At 39.2% G+C, this 26,956-nt stretch overlaps 1 protein-coding gene across 1 annotated transcript in view; it reads left to right on the top strand.

The window, feature by feature from the left end:
• Positions 1–26,956, top strand: part of CUBN (cubilin) — a 277,325-nt gene that overhangs the window by 146,032 nt on the left and 104,337 nt on the right. The window contains exons 33-39 of the mRNA XM_060097791.1: positions 658–771; positions 2,492–2,602; positions 3,999–4,127; positions 5,128–5,260; positions 21,466–21,671; positions 22,908–23,092; positions 24,796–24,988. Of these exons, the coding sequence (XP_059953774.1) occupies positions 658–771; positions 2,492–2,602; positions 3,999–4,127; positions 5,128–5,260; positions 21,466–21,671; positions 22,908–23,092; positions 24,796–24,988 (1,071 nt within the window). The remainder of the gene's footprint in view (positions 1–657; positions 772–2,491; positions 2,603–3,998; positions 4,128–5,127; positions 5,261–21,465; positions 21,672–22,907; positions 23,093–24,795; positions 24,989–26,956) is intronic.

Below are 26,956 nucleotides of genomic sequence, written 5' to 3'. Positions count from 1 at the left end.
CCCAGGCTTCTCTGCATGTTCCGCACGGGCACAGAACCTGCCCTGCTCTTTTTCCAGCCTCGCTCGACCCTCCTCGTTCGCCCCCTGCTTCAGCCAAGCACGTGTGGTGCAGCCCCTGCCCTTCTCTGTCTTTGCCCGGGCCGCCCTGGACCACTCTCCCTCCCCCCCGAATCCTCCTTCAGCGCTGTCTGCGCCATGAGATGCCTTGTACACCCCCCGTCTTCTACTCCCACAGGGCTCTGCACGTCCCTGATGACACACAGCCGCCCTTATGAAGTCTCTTTCAACTGAATATTTATTTTCCTAAAAAAGAAGTCAGTCGTAAAGAGATTATCCCTGTGTCTGTAATTTGCAAGTGGGCCGAGTAAGTGAACCAATGCCAGCGTTTTGTTGAGTGATTCAGGCAGTTCATAGCCATTGAATCTGTTGTTCCGTGCCACTCCCCACTTCCCGTAACTGAAGAATACTGTTATAAATGTAGAGTCTGTTGCCACTTTCTCATGGTTTATGTGCAGCTTTCTTGGCAGAGAACTTCCTTGACATGCCTTTTAGAAATAAGGAAACATCATTTATGCTTTCATTCTTCAAATAATTGTTTTGGAGAGTCAGCAGAAATCAAAAGTGTGTGACATGTGTGTGTGCTTGTGTGTCCCTCAGCCTGTGGCGACCACATCCTCACCGACTCCGCTGATACGATATCCTCTCCCCTGTTCCCTGCCAACTATCCAAACAATCAGAACTGCAGCTGGATAATTCAAGCCCAGCCTCCGTGTAAGTAACAAAAATAAAAAAGAATCCGGGACGCTTGGTGTCTGTGGGAAAGTCCACCTATGACTCATGTCCTTATCTCCTCGGTGGCAACAATTGATGGCCTTCCTCTCCTGTTTTTGGAAGCCCCATTTCCTGCTGTGCACAAGAACAAGCGTTTCCTAATCTGGTAGGAAGTCACTTTTACTGTTTATTCTTCATTTAATTATTTTTTAAATTTCAAGGCCTAGCAGAGGAAACGAAGCAAAGCAAAAACCTATAACCTAGTTGAAATGACGGGCGTGCGAGATTGGGGGTAAGCAAAACTAGTGGATAAATAAATAGTTTTTGACACCTGTGCCTTGAGTGTAGTAGATGCTCAAGGCAGTTGCTAAGTGAATACATGAACAATAAGAACCATAGACTGGAAAATTAATAACTCATAGTTTGGAGATGGAGTGCCATGAACGTATTGGTCTTCAATCAAGGTGGAAGTTAATTATAAAACCTGGTCTCTCCTGCGATGCACGTATTTAAAAAAAATCCCAGCGTAAGCCTTAGAAACATTTAATATGTGCTTACATTGTGTTCTTTTTAGAATCCTAGAATCTTATTTTCTGCTCTGGTAACAATCTGGTAGTAAGGATTACTGTCCACATTTGACAGAGAAAGTGGGGAGACCCCTAAGGACTCAAGCAAAATGACTGCGAAGAGGGTGACCCCAGGGCCATTATGAATCCCGTTTCAAATGAGCCCCGCCCCTCCTTGAGGTTTTCAGGAAAAATTGATGATTTCAGACGTAATGTGGGAAAGGCATTAAGTTCTTTACTCCGCTCTCTAATTAATGACCTGTGTGATAATAGGAAAGTCACTTATGCTGATGAGGCCCCATTAGCTAATCTAAAAAAAGAAGAGTTTGGCTTAAATATTCTCTAGCATTTTTCCTAGGCATGTTAAGCATTAACAGAAGGGTATCTTTATTGCCCTGCCTGTCATTTGGGGGTCAGTGATGTAATCCTTAGGCAAAGAAAGTAGCCAGGAACTGAGCCTTGAATAAAGAAGTCCCCTGCCTCGAGTCCCACAGTCTTGCACCTAAGGATCATTTGCGAACAGTTGTAAAGCATTTAGATGAAAGAGGTCACTGGTATAAAGACAGCAATAGGGAAGGATCCTATTCTGAAGACTTGGGACCCTGGAAGAAAACAAAAGGAAAATGTACCCAGGCACGTACCTTTCTGCAAGTTAATTCAAAGCCCTCTTTATAAATGAATGAACTTCCATTTCCCCAGTTCTGGCCTTAAAGTAACGCTGAGAATGCTAGGATACGTGTGCTGGAGAGGAAAATGTGTCTTATTTACAAGCACAGGTAAAGAATCAGAATTTAAGGGAACTACTAAGAAAAATACTTCTGAGAGGAACACAGCGACAGTGGATCCATTCCCCATCGTCCATGAAATAAACTGAGCCAAGGGTTCTCCAAGGGTTCTCTTCCCAGTACCAGCGTTTCAGAATCTACAGACATTTTCAAAAGCATGGATTCAATTACTCTTCAAAGGAAAGCTTTTAGCAGAGCGGTTGTTACTTTTCCTCTTCACCCCCCACCCCCTGCCCCGTGCACATCTGCCAGATTCATGGCTTCCCTGCTGGAGAACCAGCAGGAGAAAGGATCAGAGGTGAAATATCATTCCCTGTGTGTTTTGTTTGCCAGAACGTTATTAAAAAGTCTCCTCTTTTTCCCTTTCAGTCAGTCATATCACCCTCTCCTTTAGCCACTTTGGACTTGAAAGCAGCACAACGTGTACCCGAGACTTTTTAGAGATTTTGGACGGCAGTCATGATGACGCGCCCCTCCGAGGTACTGCCGCGCTCACTCGCTCACATCTGTGGCCTTGGCTTTTTACAGTTTCTGTGCTTACATGTGTATATGCTGTCATTCCAGGTTAGAATGTTTCCAATAACTATGAAGAGCATCCTAAGCCATGAAAAGATAATGAGAGGCTAAGAAAGCAGGATGTAATATGGTGTTCAAGAAGCTCAGCTTGTTCATATTCAAGGACACGAATAGTTTATATATATATATATATTTTTTAATCGAAAGTTGCGATTGCTTTAGACAGTAGTGAACTGCAGTCCATTCCAGCATTAAGTAGCATTGTCGGAGAAATTTCCTATTAACATTTGACCACAGTGCTCGTATTCAAATTGAGCATATGTTTCTTTAGGCTTTGTCCTCAGTGGAAACAAAATAACAGATAGAGAGACAGATAGATAGTAGATAGGTAATCTAGAGTTCTGTTTGTAAAACATCCCAGTAAAAATTAGGGATGGCTGCTAAATACTTTCGGAAATGTTCTCAAGCAAAATAATCTCAGGTTATTTAAACATTCTCCATGAGTCACTCCTGAGTTAGGAGTAGTGTCAGGGCCTTAGTTAGGGACAGTGTCAGTGCCTGAGTTGGGAGTGCTTGAGCTTTGTCATCCAAGGTCCTCATCCTGCACTAGAAGACAAGCTCCATCAGAGAAGGGACTTTGTTTTGCTCATTGCTTTATTCCCGGTGCCCAGAACAGTGCCTGCGATGGTAACAGGCAATTGAGAAATACTCTGTGCTCTCTGCAGACTTCTGATTGTATTCCTTGAGATTTTTGTCTGTAAGCATTTAACTGAGGTTGAGGCTGTATTATTTAATGGACACGTATATAACGCCTGTGCTGAGTGCTATCCTAAGAACTTTATAAACAGTAACTCCATTAATCCTCATACCCTTATGATATAGGATTTCATGGTTATCAACGTTCCCCTCTCTCAAGTGGGGAAATTGAGGCACGGAGCACTTAGGTAACTTGACTCAGGTCACGTAGCTGGTAAGTGGCAGAGCCAGGAGTTGAATCCAGGTGTTTTGGTTCCAACATCCACAGGCTTCTCTGCTCTTATGTGTTGCTTTTAAGTATTAGCGCGTTTACTTGTGCAGGTCCCTACGGCACTGGAGCGTTTAGCATTCGTTGCAGTTGGAGGTCATCCGTATTACTCTTCCTCCCCCTAACATTCTTTACCATATGCTCATAAATCATCTCCCCTATGCTTGTATTCATAGCTTATTTTGAATTATCAGGCATCATCCCCAACACTGACCCTGATTTAAGTGTTTCTCCTAATAGTGTTTTCTTCTGTTTGCTTTGGTCGCTTGTGATTCTAGTAAAATACGTGTTTACTTGTCATCATTCATTCTCCTTGTCATCGTCTTCATTATTTAGGCCGATACTGTGGCCCCTCCATGCCCCACCCCATCACTTCCTTCAGCAATGCTCTGACACTGAGGTTCGTCTCGGATTCTACAGCAAATTTTGGTGGTTTCCACGCCACATATGCTGCATCAACGTCAGGTAAGAAATGTTAGCAAATGGTGCTACTAGGTTAAGAGAAATGTGTAGAAAATCCTTGGTTTATTATTTGGGATTCTTGTACATTCAGCGTTCGGAGCTAGTTTCCTAGATCACCTCTATGGCTAACCTTACTGTCTTTCAAATTAGGTTAACATGCTTGTAAAGTCTAACAGTAGTGAACTCTATACCACACCTTCTTTATCCGTTCACCCATCGACAGACACTTAGGTTGTTCCCATACCTTGGCAATTGTGACTAATGCTACACGGATGAGCTCTGGAAGTGGGGAGAACTGGTTGGAATGATCTTGGGTGACTTGCTTGTTGGTGTCTCCTTGTTCTCCTTCCTGATATGTTTGTTAAGGGAGCCCCTGATGGACAGTGTCTGATGGCATCTCTTACGGGTGGACAACTGCTCTTCTTTAGTCTCCCTGGCCTCACAGCTGCGCTTGGGCAGGGCTGGGTGTTGTCACTGATGCAGGATGGATGGTGGTTTATGGGGAGGAGGGGAAAGAGGGGCACCCAGTGCTGGGGCTCTTAGCCAGGAGAGTGCTGCTGGCTTCCTTGTTATTAGCAGCTAAAAGCCTTAGAACACCAAGGAGATTGGTGCATGTTTCCGTGCTCTCCTGAGAAGGAAAAGCTGAAATACCGCCTTCTGTTCTAGGCCAGGGGTGAAAATCATCCTGGTCAGAAATACCGAGGGACTACAGAATTAAAATGAGTCTTTCATTACATAAAGTTAGAGTTCACAGGGAGAAAAGGCTTTTAGGAAAGAAACTACTGAGATTCTTTCTAATCCACCATAGCCTGTGGCTTTTAGTTTTCAGGTTTCAGAATCTTTTCCTTATTATATATGATATGGATTTTTTTTTACTATGAAATGAAGATGGCATATCCTTTGACGCAGCTAACAGCTCTTCTAGTGTTCTTTCTCCTTTATCTTATGGTGTCTTGTATTCAATATTTACTCTGCCACTCACTTTGTTTCTCTTTTCTTCTAGCTTGTGGTGGCATCTTCCACATGGCTGAAGGCATCTTCAACAGCCCTGGCTACCCAGAAATTTATCCCTCTAATGTGGAATGTGTCTGGAACATTGTCAGTTCCCCTGGCAACCAGCTCCAGCTGTCTTTTATGTAAATCCTTTTTTATGGTATATTGTTTCAGGGAGAATGAATCTGCAGGAAGGAAGCAGTGTTACTAATAGGATGGACAACTAATAGCATATTTGTCCAAACAACTGTTAGAGAATATGATGGGAACTTCAGGAAGTCTGTTTCCTTATTTCCTCTGTTTTAGTCATAGTTTAGGTTATAAATAGCATTAAAATTCTCTTGCAGTGGTTTTAGAGTCCTGCCTAACATTACCAAGAGTACATGCCTGAGCTCTTGGTACATTAATTTTTAGAATTCTCATTTTCAGATAACATTAATTTTATCTTGTTTTTCAAAATTAGGAACATTTAGATTCTTTCAGAGCATCACTAACATTCTTTCTTCCAGCAGAAATCCCCATCTCAATTAAGCCTTCTTTACCCTCATGTCTTATCCCCATGCTAATCCACCTTTGTCAGAAAAGATGGGTTTATTTGGTATCAGCAGAGAATTGCAAAGATGGGTTTATTTAGGATCAACAGGAAATTGCAAAGATGAGTTTATTTGGGATCAGCAGAGAATTGCAATTTGGGGTCTGCAACCGTGGCAAGACATGTGCAAGTCCCTGTATTGCGAGAGAAGGAGAACACTTCTATAAAGAAGAAAAGGAAGTTTAGAGGGTTATAGTAAACAGAGAATCCAAGGCTTCTCATTGGTTGAGCCCTTCAGGAAAGAAGAGAGGTCTTTCTTCTTCCTGTTGGACTCTGCTATTTTTGCAGGGCATGAGAGCTCCCCCTTTTGGTATCCTGACTCTATTTAATTGAGGTTTCTGTTTATTAATTTTTTACATTTCCCCCTTTTGCTCATAATCTTTCTCTGAAATCATTGCTGATCTAGAGTCAGGGTTTCTAGTTTCAGTGGATTTTTGTGTGTCAATGTTAGGAAGGACCGTTCCTGGTATAGTATCTCATGTCAGAGGGAAAGTGAACAGATTGAAAATCTATTAAGGTCACGTCTGTGTAATTAGGAGGGGTAGGAGGGAGAACTCTCAGGTGCTTTTTATCTAAAGTCCATATGATATCAAGATCATAGACATTGGAGATCATCTGAAGCCTTATGTCATCCTCAAAAGTATATCTTGGGAAAGCTGTCTCGTCAGATGTCGTCTGCTTCAATTCCAGAAAATTGTTACTTTCAGGTCACCAGGTGATGTACAGGTACAATCAGTGTTCAGTGATTTCTTTAGGTGTGCTACATAAATCCAAGAGTCTATTTCTCAGAGCTTGGTGTCACAAGGGTTGGTTAGCAGTCCCTGATAGGGACCTTTCCAATGAGGTTGAAGTGAGTTCTTCTGGAGGACTCTTTTGCAATAGACAAAATCTCCAGGTTGCAAGATGTGATGCTTAATGTCTTCATCTCTCAAGGGTACACTATGAAAAGATTGCTCTGTTAAAGCATGGTTATTTTTTTTTTTTTTTTTTTTTTTTTTTTTCTTTTTGCGGTATGCGGGCCTCTCACTGTTGTGGCCTCTCCCGTTGCGGAGCACAGGCTCCGGATGCGCAGGCCCAGCGGCCATGGCTCACGGGCCCAGCCGCTCCGCGGCATATGGGATCCTCCCAGACCGGGGCACGAACCCGTATCCCCTGCATCGGCAGGCGGACTCTCAACCACTGCGCCACCAGGGAGGCCCAAGCATGGTTATTTTTAATAGAGGCAATTAGTCCTTTGCAATGTTGGAATACCTCTCCTTTTATCAGTTGTGTATCAAAAGAAGTGGGAACCCAAGTGCATTGGAAATTATGTGACTATCTCAAATGGTAAGAGTTTCTGAGTTCCAAAAGCAGAAGATCCAAGATTTAGAAGGACAGATGGCAGTGCTTTTGACCAAGGTGTTTAGAGGGCCTCTCTAAATGTTGCCAATTGAGTCTTGATGATACTGTTAGTGTGTTCGACTAAACCAGAGGAATAAGGGTGGTGAGCACAGTGAAAGTGTTGTAAAACTAGCCAAACAGAGCAGACTTGTCAAAGTACCTGGCCAGTAAAATGGATTCCTTGATCGCTATGAAGCTTGAGATGAGTTCCCCAGGTAGGGATCATCTTTTCCAAAAGGACTTTTGCCACAGCAGAGACAGTAGGCTGTCTGCAAGGGAAGGCTTCAGTCCAGTGTGAAAACATATGGACCATGACTAAAACATATTTATATCTGTTAGAGCAAGAAATTGTATGACATCCACTTACCAGAGCTTGAATTGTCCATCAGGCAATATACAACGTCTGGGAGCAGTACGAACAGGCTTCCCTGGTTCTGCTTTGGACAAGTGGGACAAGTGAGGGTTGGCACTTTTTTCAGCCTTGTTAATGTTTCTCCTCTGATACTGATTCATGAAGGCTATCATCCTGTTAGTAGAACAATGGTTTAATGCATGTACAGCGGTGAGGAGTGGGAGTTTTAGAGTGTTGGGTGGGAATAGGTTGTTCTTTGATGCAAACCAGAGCCTTCTCTTTTTATCAAACCAACAGTTACTGAATTTCCAATCTTGTTTTCCTTTTTCTGAGGCTGATTGCTGGGCTTCTCTAGCCAGTTTTTCTACATTTCCCTTTGGACCAAGACAGAAGTTTGGCTGCTATTGGTCCCTTTAAGGGCAACATTCCTTACAGAAATATCAGCAAGGTGATTTCCCTTAGCTTAGTCAAGTTCAGAATACCCCAGAATCTTAATAATAGCTAAAGTGGCAGGTGAAATTATTGCATCCAATAATTCCTAAACACAGGGGCCATCTTAAAATTTTTCCCCCCCTGGATGTAAGGAAGCCACATTGCTTCCACAATATTCCAAAATTATGAGCTACTCCAAAAACACATCTACTATCAGTATAAATATTGGCAGTTTTGTCCTTGGCTAAAGTATAAGCCCATGTAAAAGCATGTGATTCAGTCTGGGCTGAAGTAACCACAGGTAAAGATGCTGCGTCAACAACATCAAAAGGAGTCTTAATAGCATACCTAGAACTGTATTTGCCATTATCACCTTTTAAATGAGAACCATCAGTGAACCATGAGAAGTCAGCATTACCCAGTGGAATTCCCTGTAGATCATCCTGAGGAGTCAGGAGGTGGTGCACCAGTGTTAAGCGTCATGAGGGACTTTGCTGGTGATGGAGGGAAGAGGAGTAGCCGGGTTAAGGTTATTACAATGTAAGAGAGTTATGTGAGGAGCAGTTAACCAAAGGACTTCATAGGAGGCGAGGTGGCTGGCTGGGAAATGTTGAGTGTGATGAGAAGTCAGAACTTCTACTGTATGAGGTGCAAAAATGGTTAAAAGGGATCTCACAATAATTTTCTCAGCGATCTTAACCAAAAGGGGAGTGGTTGTAATGGCTTTAAGGCAAGGGGGATATCTCCATGCTACAGGGTCCAGTTGCTGGCCATAATAACCTATGGGTCAATGGTGGTCCCCGTATTTTGGGATTAGTACCCCAAAGGCATTCCCATTCTTTTCATATACAAAAAGGAAAAAGAGAATCTGATCATTGGGATGCCCAAGGGCAGATGGATTCACCAGACTCTCCTTTAGGGCCTCGAAGACTATGTCATCTGTTTCTTCTCTTAAAATTGAGGTTTTTATTGTTGAGTACAACATACAGAGGTTTAGCCATAGGAGAGAAATTTGGAATCCAATTTCAGCAATAATCAACTAGTTGGAGAAAACTTTGCCGTTGTGCTTAGTTTGGGGTTTGGGGAAACTTAGGTCACCATGAAGTCTATCTGGATCTAGATATAGCCTTTGTTCTGATAGCAGATACCCTAAATATCAAACCTGGGTTTGGGCAAACTGCAATTTTCCTTTGGCTACCTTAGGTCCCTTTAAGGCTAAAAGCTTTAGCAAGTGGATGGAGTCTTCCTGTGAGGAGGCTTGAGAAGGAGTGCAAAGAAGCAGATCATCCACCTATTGCAACAAAGTAGTCGAATCTCTAGAGAATTTTGTATCATCCAGATCAGCCTTCAGGATTCCTGAGAAATAAGGACTCTGAGTAGAACCCTGAGGCATTACTGTCCAGGTTAATTGTTTTTCTTCCCAAGTAAAGGCAAAAAGATATTGGCTAGCTTCATAAACTGGAATACTAGAGAATGTACTACATGAATCAATTACAGTAAAGAATTTGCTTCCAGTTGGAAAGATGTCAGTATCATATAAGGGTTAGGAACAACAGAATGTCAAGAGATAACAATGTTGTTGATTGTTTTGAGATCCTAGATAAACCTTCACCTTTGACCTGTAGGTTTTCTCACCAGTAAAATGGTAGTGTTTCAGAGTACAGTACAAGGGATTATGAGGCCTTGAGCCTTATAATTTTCTATTAGGGGCTTTATGCCTTGAAGATATATTTTTGTAAGTTTTTGATTAATTCTGGGAAGAGGTTTTGAGGGGTCTACTTAAATCTTGATGGGAGGTTGTGAATTTTGTTGTTGTGAATCTCCAGCGTAAGTTGGAGATTTTGCCCACAAGGAAGGTGGTAGCTGATTCAGTGGAGACAAATGATAAGTCTTTCCAGAATCAGCTCTAGTACTGTCAGAGGCAGAGGCTGCTGTATAGTCATGGGGTTGAGCACCAAGAGTGTGGCTGTGGTGTCAGTTAGGACTGGAAGAGCTTCACCCCCAATCTAGAGAACTGCTCCTCCATGCCAGCTAAGAGGGAGAATTGGGGAAAATCCCTGTAGTTCCTTGGAGCCCCATCAATGAGAATTGGGAGGATGTTGAAAGGCTGGTTAGAGGGCTGAAGGCACCTGAAGCACTTAAATTTGTAACAATCCCTTTTCCAGTGTCCTGGCTCTTTGCAATAATAGAAATTAGTAGGGTTTTGGTTTCATTTAGGAGCCTTCATTTGCTGGGGTTGAAGATTAAGAATTTTGGCAGTCTTCCTCTGAGGTGCCTCATCTAGAGTTTGAGAGAGCTGGTTTGCCACATTAACTAAATCTGGAAGAGATATAGTTTCCCATTCCATCCTGGTCCTTTTTCCTAGAAGGGAAAGGTCTCAGTTCAGCCCATTAATAAACATAGAGTTAAAAAGTACCTGGGTAGAATCAACATCTAAAGGAAGACCAGAATTTTCTTTAAAAATAACCTGAAGTTGATTGTAATAATCATGAACAGTTTCATCAGATTTTTGTGTGTACGCCTGGATTTTGTTCCAATCAACAGGTTTCGGAGAAACCCTAGGAACTGCTTGATGAAGCTGCCTGGGGATTGGCCAAGCCTGATCATATAATAAGATAGCAGGCTGGGCACTTCCCTGGTGGTGCAGTGGATAAGAATCTGCCTGCCCATGCAGGGGACACGGGTTCGATCCCTGGTCCAGGAAGATCCCACATGCCGCGGAGCAACTAAACTCGTGTGCCACAGCTACTGGGCCTGCACTCTAGAGCCCACATGCCACAACTACTGAGCCCGTGTGCTGCAACTACTGAAGCCTGAGTGCCTAGAGCCCATGCTCTGCAACAAGAGAAGCCATCGCAATAAGGAGCCTGCGCATCGCAACCAAGAGTGACCCCCGCTCGCCGCAACTAGAGAAAGCCTACACACAACCAGAGAAAGCAACAAAGACCCAACACAGCCAAAAAAATAAATAAAATTAAGATTAAATCTTAAAAAAAAAAAAAGATAGCAGGCTGGTCTCCCAGCTGTAATTCTAGAGACCTTTTAGGATTTCCCCCAATTAGTGGTTTTCATCCAATGCTGAGCCTGGCCTTCACTGACCAGCATATGAACTAGCTGATATAAGTCAGAGAAACCAGTTTGACAAGTTTGAATGACTATATTAAATTTTCCAGCAATTTGTGAGCATCTCCAGTTACTTTGGGAAAAACTTTGACTATGGATTGCAGTTCAACTTTAGTCCAGGGAGTACAAAAAATTAAGGGTTTAGCCTCTGGATTCTCAGAAGGCTTAATTTTATTTTTTTAATAGATCTTTATTGGAGTATAATTGCTTCACAATACTGTGTTAGTTTCTGTTGTACAACAGAGTGAATTGGCCATATGCATACATGTGTCCCCATATCCCCTCTCTCTTGAGCCTCCCTCCCATCCTCCCTATCCCACCCCTCTAGGTCATTGCAAAGCACTGAGCTGATCTCCCTGTGCTATGCTACTGCTTCCAACTAGCTAACTGTCTTACATTCGGTAGTATATATATGTCGATGCTACTCTCACTTCACCCCAGCTTCACCCTCCCACTCCATGTCCTCAAGTCCATTTTCTATGTCTACATCTTTATTCCTGCCCTGCAACTAGGTTCATTAGAACCATTTTTTATTTTTAAGATTCCATATATATGTGTTAGCATAGGGTATTTGTTTTTCTCTTTCTAACTTCACTCTGTATGACAGACTCTAGGTCCATCCACCTCACTACAAATAACTCAGTTTCGTTTCTTTTTATGGCTGAGTAATATTCCATTGTATATATGTGCCACATCTCCTTTATCCATTCATCTGTTGATGGACACTTAGGTTGCTTCCATGTCCTGGCTATTGTAAATAGAGCTACAATGAACATTGTGGTACATGACTCTTTTTGAATTATGGTTTTCTCAGGGTATATGCCCAGTAGTGGGATTGTTGGGTCATATGGTAGTTCTATTTTTAGTTTTTTATGGAACCTCCATACTGTTCTCCATAGTGGCTGTAAACAGACATATTCTGACAAGTGCAGAGGAAACGGGAATGGGGAGAGTTTCAAATGGGGAAGCTCGTTAAGAGAATTAGTATGGGGAATTGGCAGTACAAAGGAGGCATAGATGGTGTAGTGAGGAAGGAGGAAGATGGCCCTGGAGATGAGGTCTGACCATAAGGAGCCAATGGAGAGACCAGATGGTGCTGGAAGAAGAGCCTGAGGCATTGGGGGCCATTTTATCTCTCATTAATCATGTTTGCCTCAGTTAGCCTTAAAATCTTATTTTGTAGAGAGGCAATTCTAGGCTCCAGCTAATGTTGGGAAGCCTCAAAATACCAAAGTAAGTATTCCACTCATTTCTGGAAATTTTTGAGCTATTGTAGTCTACTTTGGTTCTAAGAAAGTTAAGTTTGGAGATTTCAAAAGTTCCCCATAATGGCCATTGATATCCTAAATTGCCTTTGATCGGGTTGGTCCATTTAGTTAGAAATGTGCATGAGGAAGGACTTTAGTCTTAAACGTCAGATCTGCCAGAGTCCCTGTTGGGGGTGTGGGTACTCTCAAAAACTGGACTTCCATTTCTCAGAGGTTTTTCTCTAAAGTAAAAGAACAATTTTCAAACGTTTTACAACACAGACAGCTCAATTCAAACAGCTTGGAAGCCTGAATAACAGCCAATTCTAAGGAAACGTCTTGGTCCTAGAGGAGCCAGGCCAAAGGTTTTTTCAGCCAGTGTCCAGAGAATAGCCCTTTGCAAAGGAATATGCTGAAGGCTGGACAAAAACTGGCACAGTTTCAGTGAAACAGCCCCTGCTCCTGAAGGAATGGGTCGAAGTCTAGCCAGTTTCAGTTGAAACAACCTGATCTCAAATCAGATAGAAGTGCCAAGTGAATACTCATGTACAGAACAAAGCATTGACCAGAAAGATGAAGATTTGAAACAGATTCCGAATAAAGCCTGGAGAGCTTCAAATGCTAAGAGAGGGTGAGCTCGGATGCAGGAGAAGGACATACCTTTAAACTCCCGGGTTGGCGAGAAAAACAGTGAGTGACAGTGGGCTGGATTTGTGGGTACCATACCTGTTTGCTTATCAAACCAATGAAATGTTGATCTGAAATAAATAGAATGCCAGATATTTCTCCATCAAAGATGGGTTTATTCAGGATCAGCAGAGAATTGCAATTCAGGGTCTGCACCTATGGTGAGCCCCTGCAAGTCCTTGCACAGCAGGAGAAGGAGGATGCTTTTATACAGGGAAAAGGAAGCTGGGAGGGCTTCAGTAAACAAAGAGTCCATGGCTTCTTATTGGCTAAGTCCATGCCAAGAAAGAACAGGAGTCTTTCTTCTTCCTCTTGGGCTCTGCTACCTTCACAGGGTGTGAGAGCTCCTTCTTCTGGTTTCTCAGCTTTGTATAACTGAGGTATCTGTTTATTAATTTTTTACAGAATTTAGTGGTTAGTAAAATCACTCTCATGTTCCTCGTTGAACTGTAAGCCTTTTTGAGTATGGACTATGGACATGCAATCAACAGTAGGATCCTGCCACATTCTGAGTGGTCTTAGGTTAAATTAAACAACAGTAATATATTTTCTGGAAGTTGTTAGTGAAAAGCACATGGTAAGTGAAATGGGACCTTTTAATCCCATCATTAGAGAGATACTTATGACATGCCACACTGGTAATGAGTGCTTAATAAATATTGGATGATAAGACATTGGTATTTATAAATTTATTTATTTATTTATTGGCTGCATTGGGTCTTCGTTGTGGTGCGTGGGCTTCTCATTGCAGTGGCTTCTCTTGTTGTGGAGCACAGGCTCTAGGCGTGCAGGCTTCAGTAGTTGTGGCTCATAGGCTTAGTTGCTCCGCGGCATGTGGGATCTTCCCGGACCATGTTCGAACCCATGTCCCCTGCATTGGCAGGCGGATTCTTAATCACTGCTCCACCAGGGAAGTCCCAAGACATTGGTATTTAAATTGCCATTTTAAATTAAAAGTTGTTTGTTTTACTGTATCATAGATTATTGGGCTTTGGTTGGAGTTGATAATTCTGTCTTGAAAAGAGTATAAGAAGTAACTTGCTTGGAGAGAAGATTGTTTTGGAGACACTGCTCTGCTTATTCAAAAAAGTCTTGCTCCTCTTCTACACATGCCATTCTGTGCATCGAGAATGGATTTTTAAACATTGAAGAGAAGTCCTATTTGTGGACCACATTCAAACATCTCAAGTTACTTTCTTTTAGCCTATCAATCAGACAGTGCCTCTTCAGGGTCCAGCTGGCATTGTGTCAAAATAAAGACACCCTCTGAACACCTGAAAGGCAATACAAGTTTAAGTTGCCACGTGGGAAAGAGGTTTTGTTTGCTTTTGTCTTTACTAAAAGTACACATTTTGTATGGGAAAAAATATATATATATGACCATATATATATAACTATATATATATATTTCTTTATTCAACAAATATTTATTAAGCCCCTACTTTATACACATAAGCACTTGTTACACACTTGCTAGATGCTTCGTATATAAAGCACATGTTACTTCCATAATTGACGTTTTATATCCAATGATGAATAAACCATGAACCTTGTTCTTATAATAAAGTCCAAAGTCCTTCACATGGCTTAATAGGCCTCATAATTGCTAGATCAAAGGGCTTCTCTGGTCCTTTTCCTCTTGGTCTTTACCACATTCATATTCTCGAACAATCTGATGTTCAGTGGTTCTCAGGAACTGGGCCAGGTACTGGGAATGTTTAAGACAGACAAGATCCCATGTCTTGTTAAGTTACTAATAAGTTAATGTTAAGAAGCTATTTGTTTAAAACCTAAAGAGATTCATTTCATCTATAGGGGATAATCACATCCATATAGGGCCATAGGTGTGATTAAAGATGTTAAATTTTAAATGTATACCACAAGGCTGATGCACACCTGATGTTCAATGAATGTTAAATTCTCTCACTCTGCCATTTCTAAAGTATCTTGTGTGGCAGTTCAGAGTTAAATCCAAATGAACAACACTGGGCTTTCCTCCTAGAGGGTGGAAGATAAACACAAAAAGCCAGTTTCCTTCATTTTACCTTCAATGGACAGTAAATCCTGATTATTGTATAAACAAATCTTAATGCTTCATCTTTTTCCTTTCTCATCCATAAGAAGTTAATTTTGATTATTTTGTGTTCCTTGCTTGAGTTTTATTTTTAAAGTATAATCTGTGGAATGCAAGATGCTCCCCTCTATGTGGATGATACTGAGAAGGGCTTTATGGCCAGGCCTCTGAATTATTTCTGCCGTGGTCTAAACTATATCCAGATGGGTGCTTGGAAACTTCCCCTGGGGTGGGTGAGAAGCATATGAAAAACATATGGAATATGTCAAGTTCTAAAATATGGGGTTTGGATTGTGGACACGGTGGTGAAATCGAGTAGGGAGAAAAGCTGGAGAAATTATGGTTGCATCTATAACACAAAAGGAGGGGGGGAGAAATAAAACCCCAAAAGAAATTTTTTTATAAAACAGATATTTAAAGGAATTAACAGAAAATATATTTTATGCTGGCAGAGTCCTTTTAAAACGCGATTGATCTAGGTTCAAGAATCAAAATGAAATAATGAGAAACAGTGATTGTGCTATTTTTGTTCCACATCATATTTTTACCAGCAGATCTGAGCCAAAGTGTTTGGAGAGAGGATGGATTTGCTTATAAAATGAACCGGACTAAACCAAAGACTTCCAAGAACAATAAAACTTTTTAAAAAGTCTAATTTGATTCTTACAGGTATCAATCATCCTTCCCTCCTTTCTAATGAAATGTCTTTTGTGACATTTAGCATTGGATTATACCAGTCTGGTACAAAAAACAGAAAAGCCTTGCCCTTAGTGATCTTCTAGACCACCGGACCAAACTTTATTGTGCATGTTGATCACTTGGGATCTTGTTAAAATTCGTATTCTGATTCAGTTGATTGGTGGGGCCTGATGCTGCATTTCAGACAAGCTCTGGGGTGATGCTGATGCTGGTAAACCACGTGCAGCATTTTGTGTAGCAAAGATTTAGGGGTAAAATTTCATATAAATCTCCTGCCGAGGAGAATCATCACCGCTTCTTCTTCTGAAAATCAGAACACAATTTTAGCGTATTGTACATTGTGGATGATGTTATGGTGAACATAATAAAGCTGAGCCTGAGTTTAAGAGCCACACTTGGCAACTATTCTAAGGGTGGATTCAGAACAATTATTTGCCAGAAATGATTGTAGATGTGAACTTTGTCTCATGAAGCATTAAGTTGTCAAGGAGGACAGTGGAGGTAAGACAAATGTGTGGTTTGTTTAGCCTGATGTGGATCTTCTCTGATTTCTTCTGTGCTCGGTTATCAGTCACAGCTTGCTGATAAGACTAAGTCTGAAATATAGATCCAGATGATCTACACTGTAATAACGCACCTTGGTGGGCTTGTGAGAGCCACAGACTCACTGTCTGGCTAGAGACCTACCAGTGCTAGTATCTGGCTTGAGAAGCCAGCGGCAGAGCAGAGCTGACCGGTTTGCTCCAGGGCTCTGGTCGGCAGTGAAGGCTCAGAGGTGTGCCTGATACGTTGATCCCAAAGTGGGCAGTGAGGTCCCAGAACCTCCAGGCTGGTCAGCTGTACCTTAAGCATCCTAACCTGGTAGCTGAGATAGAGCCCCGGGAGGGCGCTGTACTTACCATCGTGTGAAGTCTCGCTCACATAACGTTGAACAGTGACTGAAAGATACACAGCAAGGAAGTAAGTTTTCTATTCTCGAGACATTTTTTTTCCTTCCCAATAGTTTTTTTCTATAGTCCTACTAGGCCATTCTTTCTTCTTCTCTTTAACTTGTCCTTCCTCTTCTCAGGAAAAATTTCTTTCAGTTACTTCTGAAAAAAAGAATCGTTTGCACTCACTTCATTTACTTTAAAAAAATTAAATTGCTTTTTTATTTAAAAATTAATTTTAAATAAATAAAATATTACAGGGCAGCATCACATTCCCTTACCTTCTCATCACAGAGGTGACCCATATTCTGAATTTTATGTGTATCACATCTATGCATGTTTATATCCTTTTATTATATATATATATCAACAATATATATATACGTCTCCATACAGACTACATAATATTGCTTTCTGTTTTATATTTTACATAAATGCAATCATACTTATTGATTTTACTGGAAATACATTGAATTTATAGATTAATTTTGGGAGAATCTTTATTGACTCTTCATATTGAACTTAGAGTATCTTTCCATTTATTCAGTCTTCTTTCATGTCCTTCACTAAAATTTCGTATTTTTTCCAAAGAAGTCTTATAGATATCGTGTTACATTTATTCCTAGGCATCTTATTTTTTGTTGCTATTAAAAATGGCGCCCATTTAAAAAGTATGGATGTACCCTGTCCACCTTACCTAAAATAACCCTCCTTAATCACTTGGTTTTTTCCTCCTAGAGCATATCACTACCTCATTATATTTCTATTTATTTGTTTATTATCTATCTCTCCTTCTAGAGTGTAAGCTCCCCGAAGGAAGGAACATTGTCTGTTTTCTTCATTGTCCTGTCCCAGTGTTTGGCAATATAGTAGAGAGACAAGTATTGTTGAATGAGTGCTGACTGAGTTACATCTTGTAAATTTTCATTTGCTGGTATAAGGAAACCCTATTAATTTTTGCATATTATCTTTTTTTGTTTGTTTTGTTTTTTCACACACACACACTATTTTATTTTTACAAGAGATAAATAGACTGACACTAAGCATTGTAAATTTGCATATTATCTTATCCTGCCACTGTTCCATTCTCTAGAATCACCAAAAATTTTGTCTCTTGTCTGCTACTCTATCTTCCGTGCCTAGAAAAGGACCTGACATGTTAAGGTGCTCGGTAGATATTTATGAATGAATGAGTGCCCTTGAATATTGATTTATAGCACTTCCTTTCCAATTCTTACAACCATTCCCCCTTTCCCTGTCTTATTGCCCTGGAGAACCCTTTGGTATATTGTGCAACAAAGTGATGAGCAAGCTTTCTTGTGTTGTTTCTTATTTAAAAGAAATGTTTAAAAACTTTTACCTCTAAGTATATTTGCTCTAGGTGTTTGGTGGGCAGTTCTCATCCAGCTGAGAAAATTTCCCTCTATTCCTAATTTTCTAAGAGTTTTTATGATTAATGGGTGTTCAGTTTTAGCGAACGCTTTACAGCAGTTGTCACTGATTCTCCCTTCATATATTTTTGCATCTGTTTTTCTCTTTAAATCTTTGTGTGTACGTGTGTGTGTTGAATTGTTGTAACAGATCTTTTCATCTTAAACCATTGTGAGCCCAACTTTTTTAAGATTTACATATTTTACAGATTGATGGATTGATTTAGCTAATCTTTTATGTAAGATTTTTCATCTGCATTAAGTGAGATTGACTTAAACTTTTTCTTTCTTTGACCTTCCTTGACTGATTTTGCTCCCAAGATTATATTAACTTCATGAAACAAGTTGGACCCTGTCCCCTCTTTTCTATTTTTTTTTTTTTTTTACAATCTACACAAGATTAGGATTGGGATATTGACTTATTGAAGCTTTGGTAGAGTTCCTCTATAAAATAATCTGGGCTCAGGTATTTGTTTCCTTTTGTCTGCAGGCAGTTTTTACTACTGATATTTTTTGATTTAATGGTATTTTTAGGTTTTTCCATTTTTTTTCTTCAACTAGTTATAGTATTTTAATAAAAATTGTCTAAGTTCAAATTTAGTGGCATAGGTTTTTAGTAAATTTCATTATAATTTAAAAAATTTCTAGTATATCTGTTGTTTTGTCCTTTTCTTATTAGTAATATTGCTTTCTTCTGTTATTGGTCAGTCTTATTGGAGATTTATGCTTCGTTAGTCCTATCAAAGGAATAGCTTTTGGTTTCTTAATCTTTTCTAGTATTTTCTACATTTATTTCACTAAGTTCAGATGTTGTGTTATTTCTTCTACTTCCTTTATGTGGTTTGTATGTTTGTTTTTTGTTTTACTAACTTCTGGGATTAGACATCTAGTCCATTTTTCTTAGTATTAGTTCTTTTTTACCATAAACATTTAAGGCTATAAATTTCCCTCTAAATAATGCTTTGACTACACTCCCTAAGTTTTATGGGCCCAGCACACTTCTACTGATCAACTCTGCCTGTTTTAATACATAATGTGTTCACTCTCATTCAGTCTTAGATATATTCTAAATTTCCATTATGATTTGTTTAACACATGGTTTATATAGAAAGTTATTTTACATATCCAAATTGCAGGATCTTTTTGTTATCTCTTTATTACCCTGTTCTAATTTTATTCTATAGTGGTCAGAGAACATATTTTTTAATAGTTTTAATATTTTCTGAGATTTGGTGTGTTGTCAACTATATATTGATACATTTTTATGCATGTTAATGGGCACATGAAAAATATAAATATAGAGAATTTATAAATTCTAATTGTTGGGTGTCATAGGAAGCTTGTTATTGTCTTGTTGTTATTGTAATTCATCGTCTTATGGAAATCACCAAAAATCATCTAATTTTCTTCTTAGTATGTGTGAAAAATTATCCTATAGTGGACCCTCTAAAACTGCTCCTTTAAAAGTAACTAATTTACTTTGAGTAACCAAATCCTATAGCCCAACAGTCCCCAACCTTTTTGGCACTAGGGACCGGTTTCGTGGAAGACAATTTTTCCATGGAATTGGTGCGGGGATGGTGGTGGGGGGATGGCTCAGGCGGTAATGTGAGTGATGGGGAGTGATGCAGAGCAGCAGATTAAGCTTCATTTGCTCGCCCGCGTGGGGGTTGGGGACCCCTGCTGTAGCCTGTTCTTAATCCTGGATCTTTCTGTCATATGACACTCTTCATCACTCTCTCCTTAATTTTCTCTTGGCTTCTGTGACATGACACTGATCTTGTTTTTATCCTACTTTCCACACTGTTCCTGTGTTTATTGCTTCCTCTTCCTTTCACTGAACTCAAAATATGGGTGTTCCCTAAGCTTCTGCTCTTATCTCTTCTCTATGTATCACTCCCCACTTTTTCATTTCTAAACCCCCAATCTAGCCATGTTTTCAGCTATTTTCATATGCATACAGGTGATTTCCAAATACAGCCTAAGAGTCTCTTCTGAAGCCCAAACTTGGCACCATGAATTTGGTTGAATTGGCTTTATACTTGTGGATCCTTCTCTGGACCATCTCTTCTATTCCATTTATCTATTTGTCTACCCTCCCACCAACACCATATTACCTTGATTATATCCAAGTTTTTTAAGCATTGAGGCCAATTTTTTTATTTATTTATTTATTTATTTTTGCGGTACACAGGCCTCTCACTATTGTGGCCTCTCCTGTTGCGGAGCACAGGCTCCGGACGCGCAGGCTCAGCGGCCATGGTTCATGGGCCCAGCCGCTCCACGGCATGTGAGATCTTCCCAGCCCGGGGCATGAACCCGTGTCCCCTGCATCGGCGGGCAGACTCTCAACCACTGCGCCACCAGGGAAGTCCGAGGCCAATTTTTAAAGGCATTCATTTAGCATCTACATGTTCCAGACTCTTTATATATGTGACTAATGACAATTACATGAGGTAGATCTTATTTCCCACCCTCCATTCCCCCATGTCATCATAATTGCAGAATATAAAGAAGTTGAATATGCCATGCTTGAACACTAGCCTGTTTTAGTGCAAATGCCATGTTTTTTCTGCCTTTGCAGAAATTAAGTACAGATGCCTTTGATTGGCATTTAAGTTCTCCCAAAATTAACCCATCATACTACTCCAGCTATGTCTTCTAATGTTTTCTTAAAGGTACTCATTATTCTAACCAAACGAGACCTCTCACAGATTTCTAAATATGTCCCACTCTTTCTGCATATGTGCTTTGGTTAGCACGCATTCCCTGCCCACCATTTTTGCACCTTAAATCCAGCTTATGTTTACATTTCCATCTTAAAAAATAATCTCTCGGGCTTCCCTGGTGGTGCAGTGGTTGAGAGCCCGCCTGCCGATGCAGGGGACACAGGTTCGTGCCCCGGTCCGGGAAGATCCCACATGCCACGGAGTGGCTGGGCCCGTGAGCCATGGCCACTGGGCCTGCACATCTGGAGCCTGTGCTCTGCAATGGGAGAGGCCACAACAGTGAGAGGCCCGCTTACCGCAAATAATAATAATAATAATAATAATCTCTCCATCAAGCTATTACTGAACCTCACAATTGCATGTGATACCTCTGCCTCAAAATAGCTCTAATGGCATGATATTCTGTCTTCTAACATGGTTTTTTCTATCTTCTTGCCCAATTTTCCCCCAGAAAGAAAACTCCCTGAAGGCAGTGTATTAATTGTCTTTGTATCTCTTGAATCGCCATTTCAACACATTTGAGTGTAAGAAATGTTTTGAGTTAGCTAAAAGACACTGTGATTAAAGTTAAAGAAAAAATTTAAAAACCAAACAGGTCAACCCAGCAAGTGATTCAGGATAATCCCAAAATTAATTTTATCAGTTAAATCCCTAATTTTGTTTTTTCCAATCAGAACTTTCCAGTTGGAGGAGTCTCAAGACTGTAGCAGAGATTTTGTGGAGATCCGGGAAGGAAACGCCACTGGTCGCTTGGTGGGACGATACTGTGGAAACATCCTCCCTCTCAATTATTCATCCATTGTTGGGCACATCCTGTGGATCAGATTTGTCTCCGATGGCTCAGGGAGTGGTGTGGGCTTCCAGGCTGCATTTACCAACAGTGAGTTGGTTCTGTTTTAGTGATGGCTTCCAGAATGTGTCCTACAAACTAGAAGGATAGCAATGTTTTCAGTAATGCATTAAGAACAATTCCCCTATATTTAATGTCTCTGTAGGATTACTTTATTATATAATGTACTAGAAAAATTCAATTATATATGAATGACTCATAAAGAGCCAGGGAGAGCATTCTCAGAGGTTCTAACATTCTTTTAAAGCTCTAGTGTCTACCTGATTTTAAGTTAAACAGTTTTCGTGATATTGCAATACAGAGTTTTCTAATGTATCATCGTTTCAGTTTGGTATACTTATATCAAATGTGTTTCATTTGATCCCATAAACTCTGTATCCCTCAAGTTAAAAATATTTACTCTGGTACACATGAACCCATTTATGAAACAGAAATAGAGCCACAGATGTAGAAAGCAAACTTACGGTTACCAGGAGGAAAGGGGAAGGGGGGTGGAATAAACTGAGAGATTGGGATTGACATATATGCACTACTATACATAAAATAGATAACTAATCAGGACCTACTGTACAGCACAGGGAACTCTACTCCATACTCTATGGTGACCTATATGGGAAAAGAATTTCAAAAAGAGTGGATATATGTATATGTATAACTGATTCACTTTGCTGTACAGCAGCAACTAACACGAATTGTAAATCAACTATACTCCAATAAAAATTAATTTAAAAAAACACAAGAAACGTTTACTGTTACTTTAGGATATTCCTAAGTGCTCAGATATTGTAAGAACAGGATATTCTTCTAATAGGATAAAATGTTAAATATTAATAGCTACTCGATATGTTGTTTGAAAATGTCAGTTTCTCTTACATAGTTAAAGAAAAAAAACATGTTTCGTTCTTTTTTAACATGAAGTAAAATAGGTAAACCAAAATTATAGAATAGGGCTGGTAATACCCCTTCCCAAGTCACCGAGTTCCCTGGGGTCTGGGAACCCAATTTTACATGGGACGCTATTGCTTGTTTTCACACCATGTAGTCTTCTAAGGAGATGGAATTCCATTCACAATATCACCCTTCTCCAAAGAATTAATAGATAGCAGAGAAACCAAAAGGGAAGCAGTATTTCTTTCAGTGTTCAGAAAAGAAATTGCAGTCAATTAAAAGTCCATCCTTTTTAACACCCCTTGCCTTTTGTTTCTTTCATTTGACTAAAGAGCTGTTCTAAGTAGGTCTGATTTACTACTCTGTTTTCCTTCCTAGTATTTGGCAATGATAATATTGTGGGAACTCAGGGGAAAATTGCCTCTCCCTTATGGCCTGGAAATTACCCCCCCAACTCCAATTACCATTGGATAGTGAATGTGAATGAATCTCAGGTTATCCATGGTAGAATCTTGGAGATGGACATGGAGGCAACACTCAACTGCTATTATGACAAACTAAAGGTGAGTTTCCAAGAGCAACTGATGTTTATACATTTTGGTGAATTGCTATTGGCAACCGTAGATCCAAGTTAATGTCTATTCAAGCATTTACAAGTCATAGGGGATGGTCTACCCTACATCACAAATACCCCTTCCAGGTTACCTGAACAATGGTAATTCTGGTAGTATAATTATTATCTTTGATTCTGTAACTAACTTTTTTTCCACATTATTATAATTTTTCTGTTGGGCTTTATCTAAGCATGTATATGTGTCTTAATTAAGAATTTATTCTATCTTATATCCCATTACCCTGTTTATTCTCCTGTTAGAGTGTTAAAAATTTGAACAATCATTTTAAAGTAAGTAAATATAAGTATATAAAAATTGTGGTGATCATTGCCATCCAGACATTGGCAACTGCATCAATTCCAGAAACACTATCAGATTATTTTTTATCCAGTTTTATTGAGGTATATTTGACAAATAAATATTATATATATTTAAGATGTACAACTAAGTCTTTTGATATATGATATTTTATAATTTTACATTGTAAAATAATAATCACAATCAAGCTAATTAACATATCCATCACCTCAAATGTTTACCCTCTTCTTTCTTTGTTTCTGGTGTGATAAGAATACTTAAGATTTACCCTCTTAGCAAATTTCAAGTATATACATGGTAATACTAGCTATAGTCACATTGTTCTACATTAGATCTTCAGAATTATTAATCTTGCATAACTGAAACTTTGTACCCTTTGACCATCTCCCTATTCCCCGCTCCCCCCATCTCCTAGTAAACACCATTCTACTTTCTGCTTCTATGGGTTTCACTATTTTACTATCAGATTCTTGAGGGCCAAGATACTGTCTTATTTATTTTAGGTCCACAGTGCTTCACATAGAACCTAGTACTTGATAGATGCTCAGTAAGTTGGAAATAATTATTAGCTAATTTGATATCTAAGCTTATATAGTAGCTTCAATAGAGAAATATGTAATAACACTTATAACGGACTTGTTCAAATTATTTACAAGATGGAGGGAAGGATATGAAATGTAATTGGAGAGATCCATCCACATGTGAAGAAAAAAATAAACATGCTCAAGGTTACGTATTTGGAAACTATCACAAAATATGTCTCTAACTATGTAATCTAACATTTTCAACCAAATGAAAGAGATGTCTTGCGTGCTTTGAGTATGCTGAGCCCTCACAAGCTGTGATTCTTTTGTTGTTATTAATTCTGCTTCTTTACTTCTTTGGAAATGTGAACTCCTTCAGGATACCTGGCCACTTTCTCTCATTAGACTTTTCCTTTTTCTTGTTACTTTTCCCCTTTCTTCCTAATTCCTCCCTTTTGAGGCCCCAAAGCACATTTAATAGGCACTGTTGTTGTGCCACTATCCTGGTTCCTACCTTTCCACCCATAAATTTTACTGTAAATCGAATAATGAGCTATATCACATGGAGCATGGTTACCAATATAATTCTGCAGGAAAGATATAGATAATTTTAAAACACATTTAATTGCTTGCAATCATAGTTTATACTTCATGACACTTTCTATTTTAAACTGATATATAATGTTTACTGGTTTATCATTTTTTTCATGATGATAAAATTATAAGTTATCCTTTTGGTTTTGTATTTATGAAGAAAAATGGAAGTGATTGCCTGAGTTCAGTGCTCTATTTTCTGTCTTTTCCATGCAGATTTATGATGGGGCTGGCATTCATTCCCGCCTGATTGGAACCTACTGTGGTACCCAGACTGACTCTTTGAGCTCCACTGGAAGTTCTTTGACATTTCAGTTTTCTTCTGACTCTTCAGTCTCAGGGAAAGGATTCCTTTTGGAGTGGTTTGCAATGAATGCCTCTGTTGGACCTTTACCTACCATTGCTACAGGTGTGTTTGGTAATAAATGAAATTCTTTTTAGGGGCTGATATGTGCGGACTAATATTTCAAAAGTTCCTACTAATAAGGGCCAAATACACAAATGAATAAGAAGAGTAATTACAGTCTCAAAACCCTTCCTCCATATGTTCAGGTGTCCTTTTAATTTCATAAATACTTAGAGATTAGATGTTTATTTCAAAAAAATTGCTGGTTTCCCATTATATTTTCCATAATAGTTAAGGGTTTGATGTCCATAAGATATTCTCCTTACAATTTCTAGAAATCGCTTTAGAGATCTCTGAAAGTTTGGTTTGCAGGTACCACACTCACACACACACACACACACACACACACTAGGATCAACTAATGAAAGTAACTGTTTTTCCTCTATGTTACATTTTAAGTGTGTCTTCAGAAATGCTTCACTGTGTCCTTAGCTGGTTGTAAACCCTCATGTTTCAAGGTAAAGTTGGCCTAAATTTTAAGCTTTCATTTTACTATTTTTAAGACATTTAAAATTCCCTCAGTAAGCTGTGTTTTGGGAGACTGTGCTTTTCTTTTGAAAATTTGTTTAAACACTTTTGAATGGCTCTTGTGAATTTGAGGGTTGACATAGAATAAATTCAGCAGATATTTCTCATAGCATATTCTCACTCCTTGAAATATTTGATTGGGACATATTATCATTGGATCTCATTGAAGAATATTCAGACTTTGAACTTGTTCTAAGACTAAACAGACCCTAAAAGATTAGAGTCTGTTTGCTTCTAGCTTCTTGGGAATTTGTATCAACAGAGATCACAGATGAAGGTGTAATTCATACTTATATTTATTTAATGCCTCTTAGCATTCTGTCCTAAGATGTTATTTTCACCTCTCTTGCGAGGTGCTTTCATAACATTCACTATGAAACTCTTCCTTAAAATATTAGTCTATTTATCTAAGAGCAAAGAGCCATCAGAAAGATTGCCAAATGTAATTTAGAGCTATCCATTTAAGACTGGATAGCTCTTATAAGTAAACTTGAGTTAAGCTTCTTTTATGTCCACAAATCTCAAGTTACAGAAGAAATCACTCATGCAAAACATTATATCAATAAGTATATTGTAGTACTCAAAAAAAGTTCTCTTCTCATACATATATTCCGTAATTATGTGATTTAAGTGGATGAGTGAGTATAGTATAGTATCATAAATCTCATTTCTCTTAATGAAAAACAAGCAAAGGAAAAAATAAAAGGATAAGAAAATTTTATAGTTAACTAGTTGGTGTAAATGATTATCTCATGATCATAGCACATTCTGACACTTTCATTAAAGTGAAAAAACTTACTGTTTTAAATTGTATTAATATATTGAACACTGTAACATTAGCATTCCTTATGTGAACATACATTAAATTTAATTCAACAAATATTTATAGAGGGTTTATTATAGACATGCTGAGGTAAGTGTATACCAACTAAGAAAGGAAACCAAGATATAATCTCTACTCTCCAAGAATTCAAAAGTAATTGGCAAAGATAAAGCATTCAGTTAAATAATGATATAGTAGCTAAATGATTAAATGACAAAGCAAAAAGCAGTCAAAGGAAAATAAGCCTAATGTGGACTAGGGTCATGTGAAGGAAATTAAACATGTCAAGTAGGAAAATATTAGCTTATCAGTCAGGACATATTTGGTTATGCTGCAGTAACAAATAATTCCAAACTCTGAATAGCTGAAAAACATAGGACTTCTTACTTGTTCATGTTACCCTCTTGGGTTAACTGGTTGTTGGATCTGACATTGTTTGGGACATTACCTGTGATCATGGCAAGAGGAAAGAGAGCCCTGGCATGCCTCAGTCTAAAAGTGTTCAGCTTAAAAGTGATACATGTCATTTTTCTTATGATTCATAAACCAGAACTGGTCAAATGGCCTCACCCAACCGCAGAAGTATTAGGAAATGCAATTTCACCATATGTTTGGAAGTG

This window comes from Mesoplodon densirostris, chromosome 4, assembly GCF_025265405.1.
Source record: "Mesoplodon densirostris isolate mMesDen1 chromosome 4, mMesDen1 primary haplotype, whole genome shotgun sequence".
Classification (NCBI taxonomy): Eukaryota; Metazoa; Chordata; class Mammalia; order Artiodactyla; family Ziphiidae; genus Mesoplodon; species Mesoplodon densirostris.
Note: the sequence above shows the minus strand (reverse complement) of the source record. Positions and strands in the feature narration are given on the sequence as shown.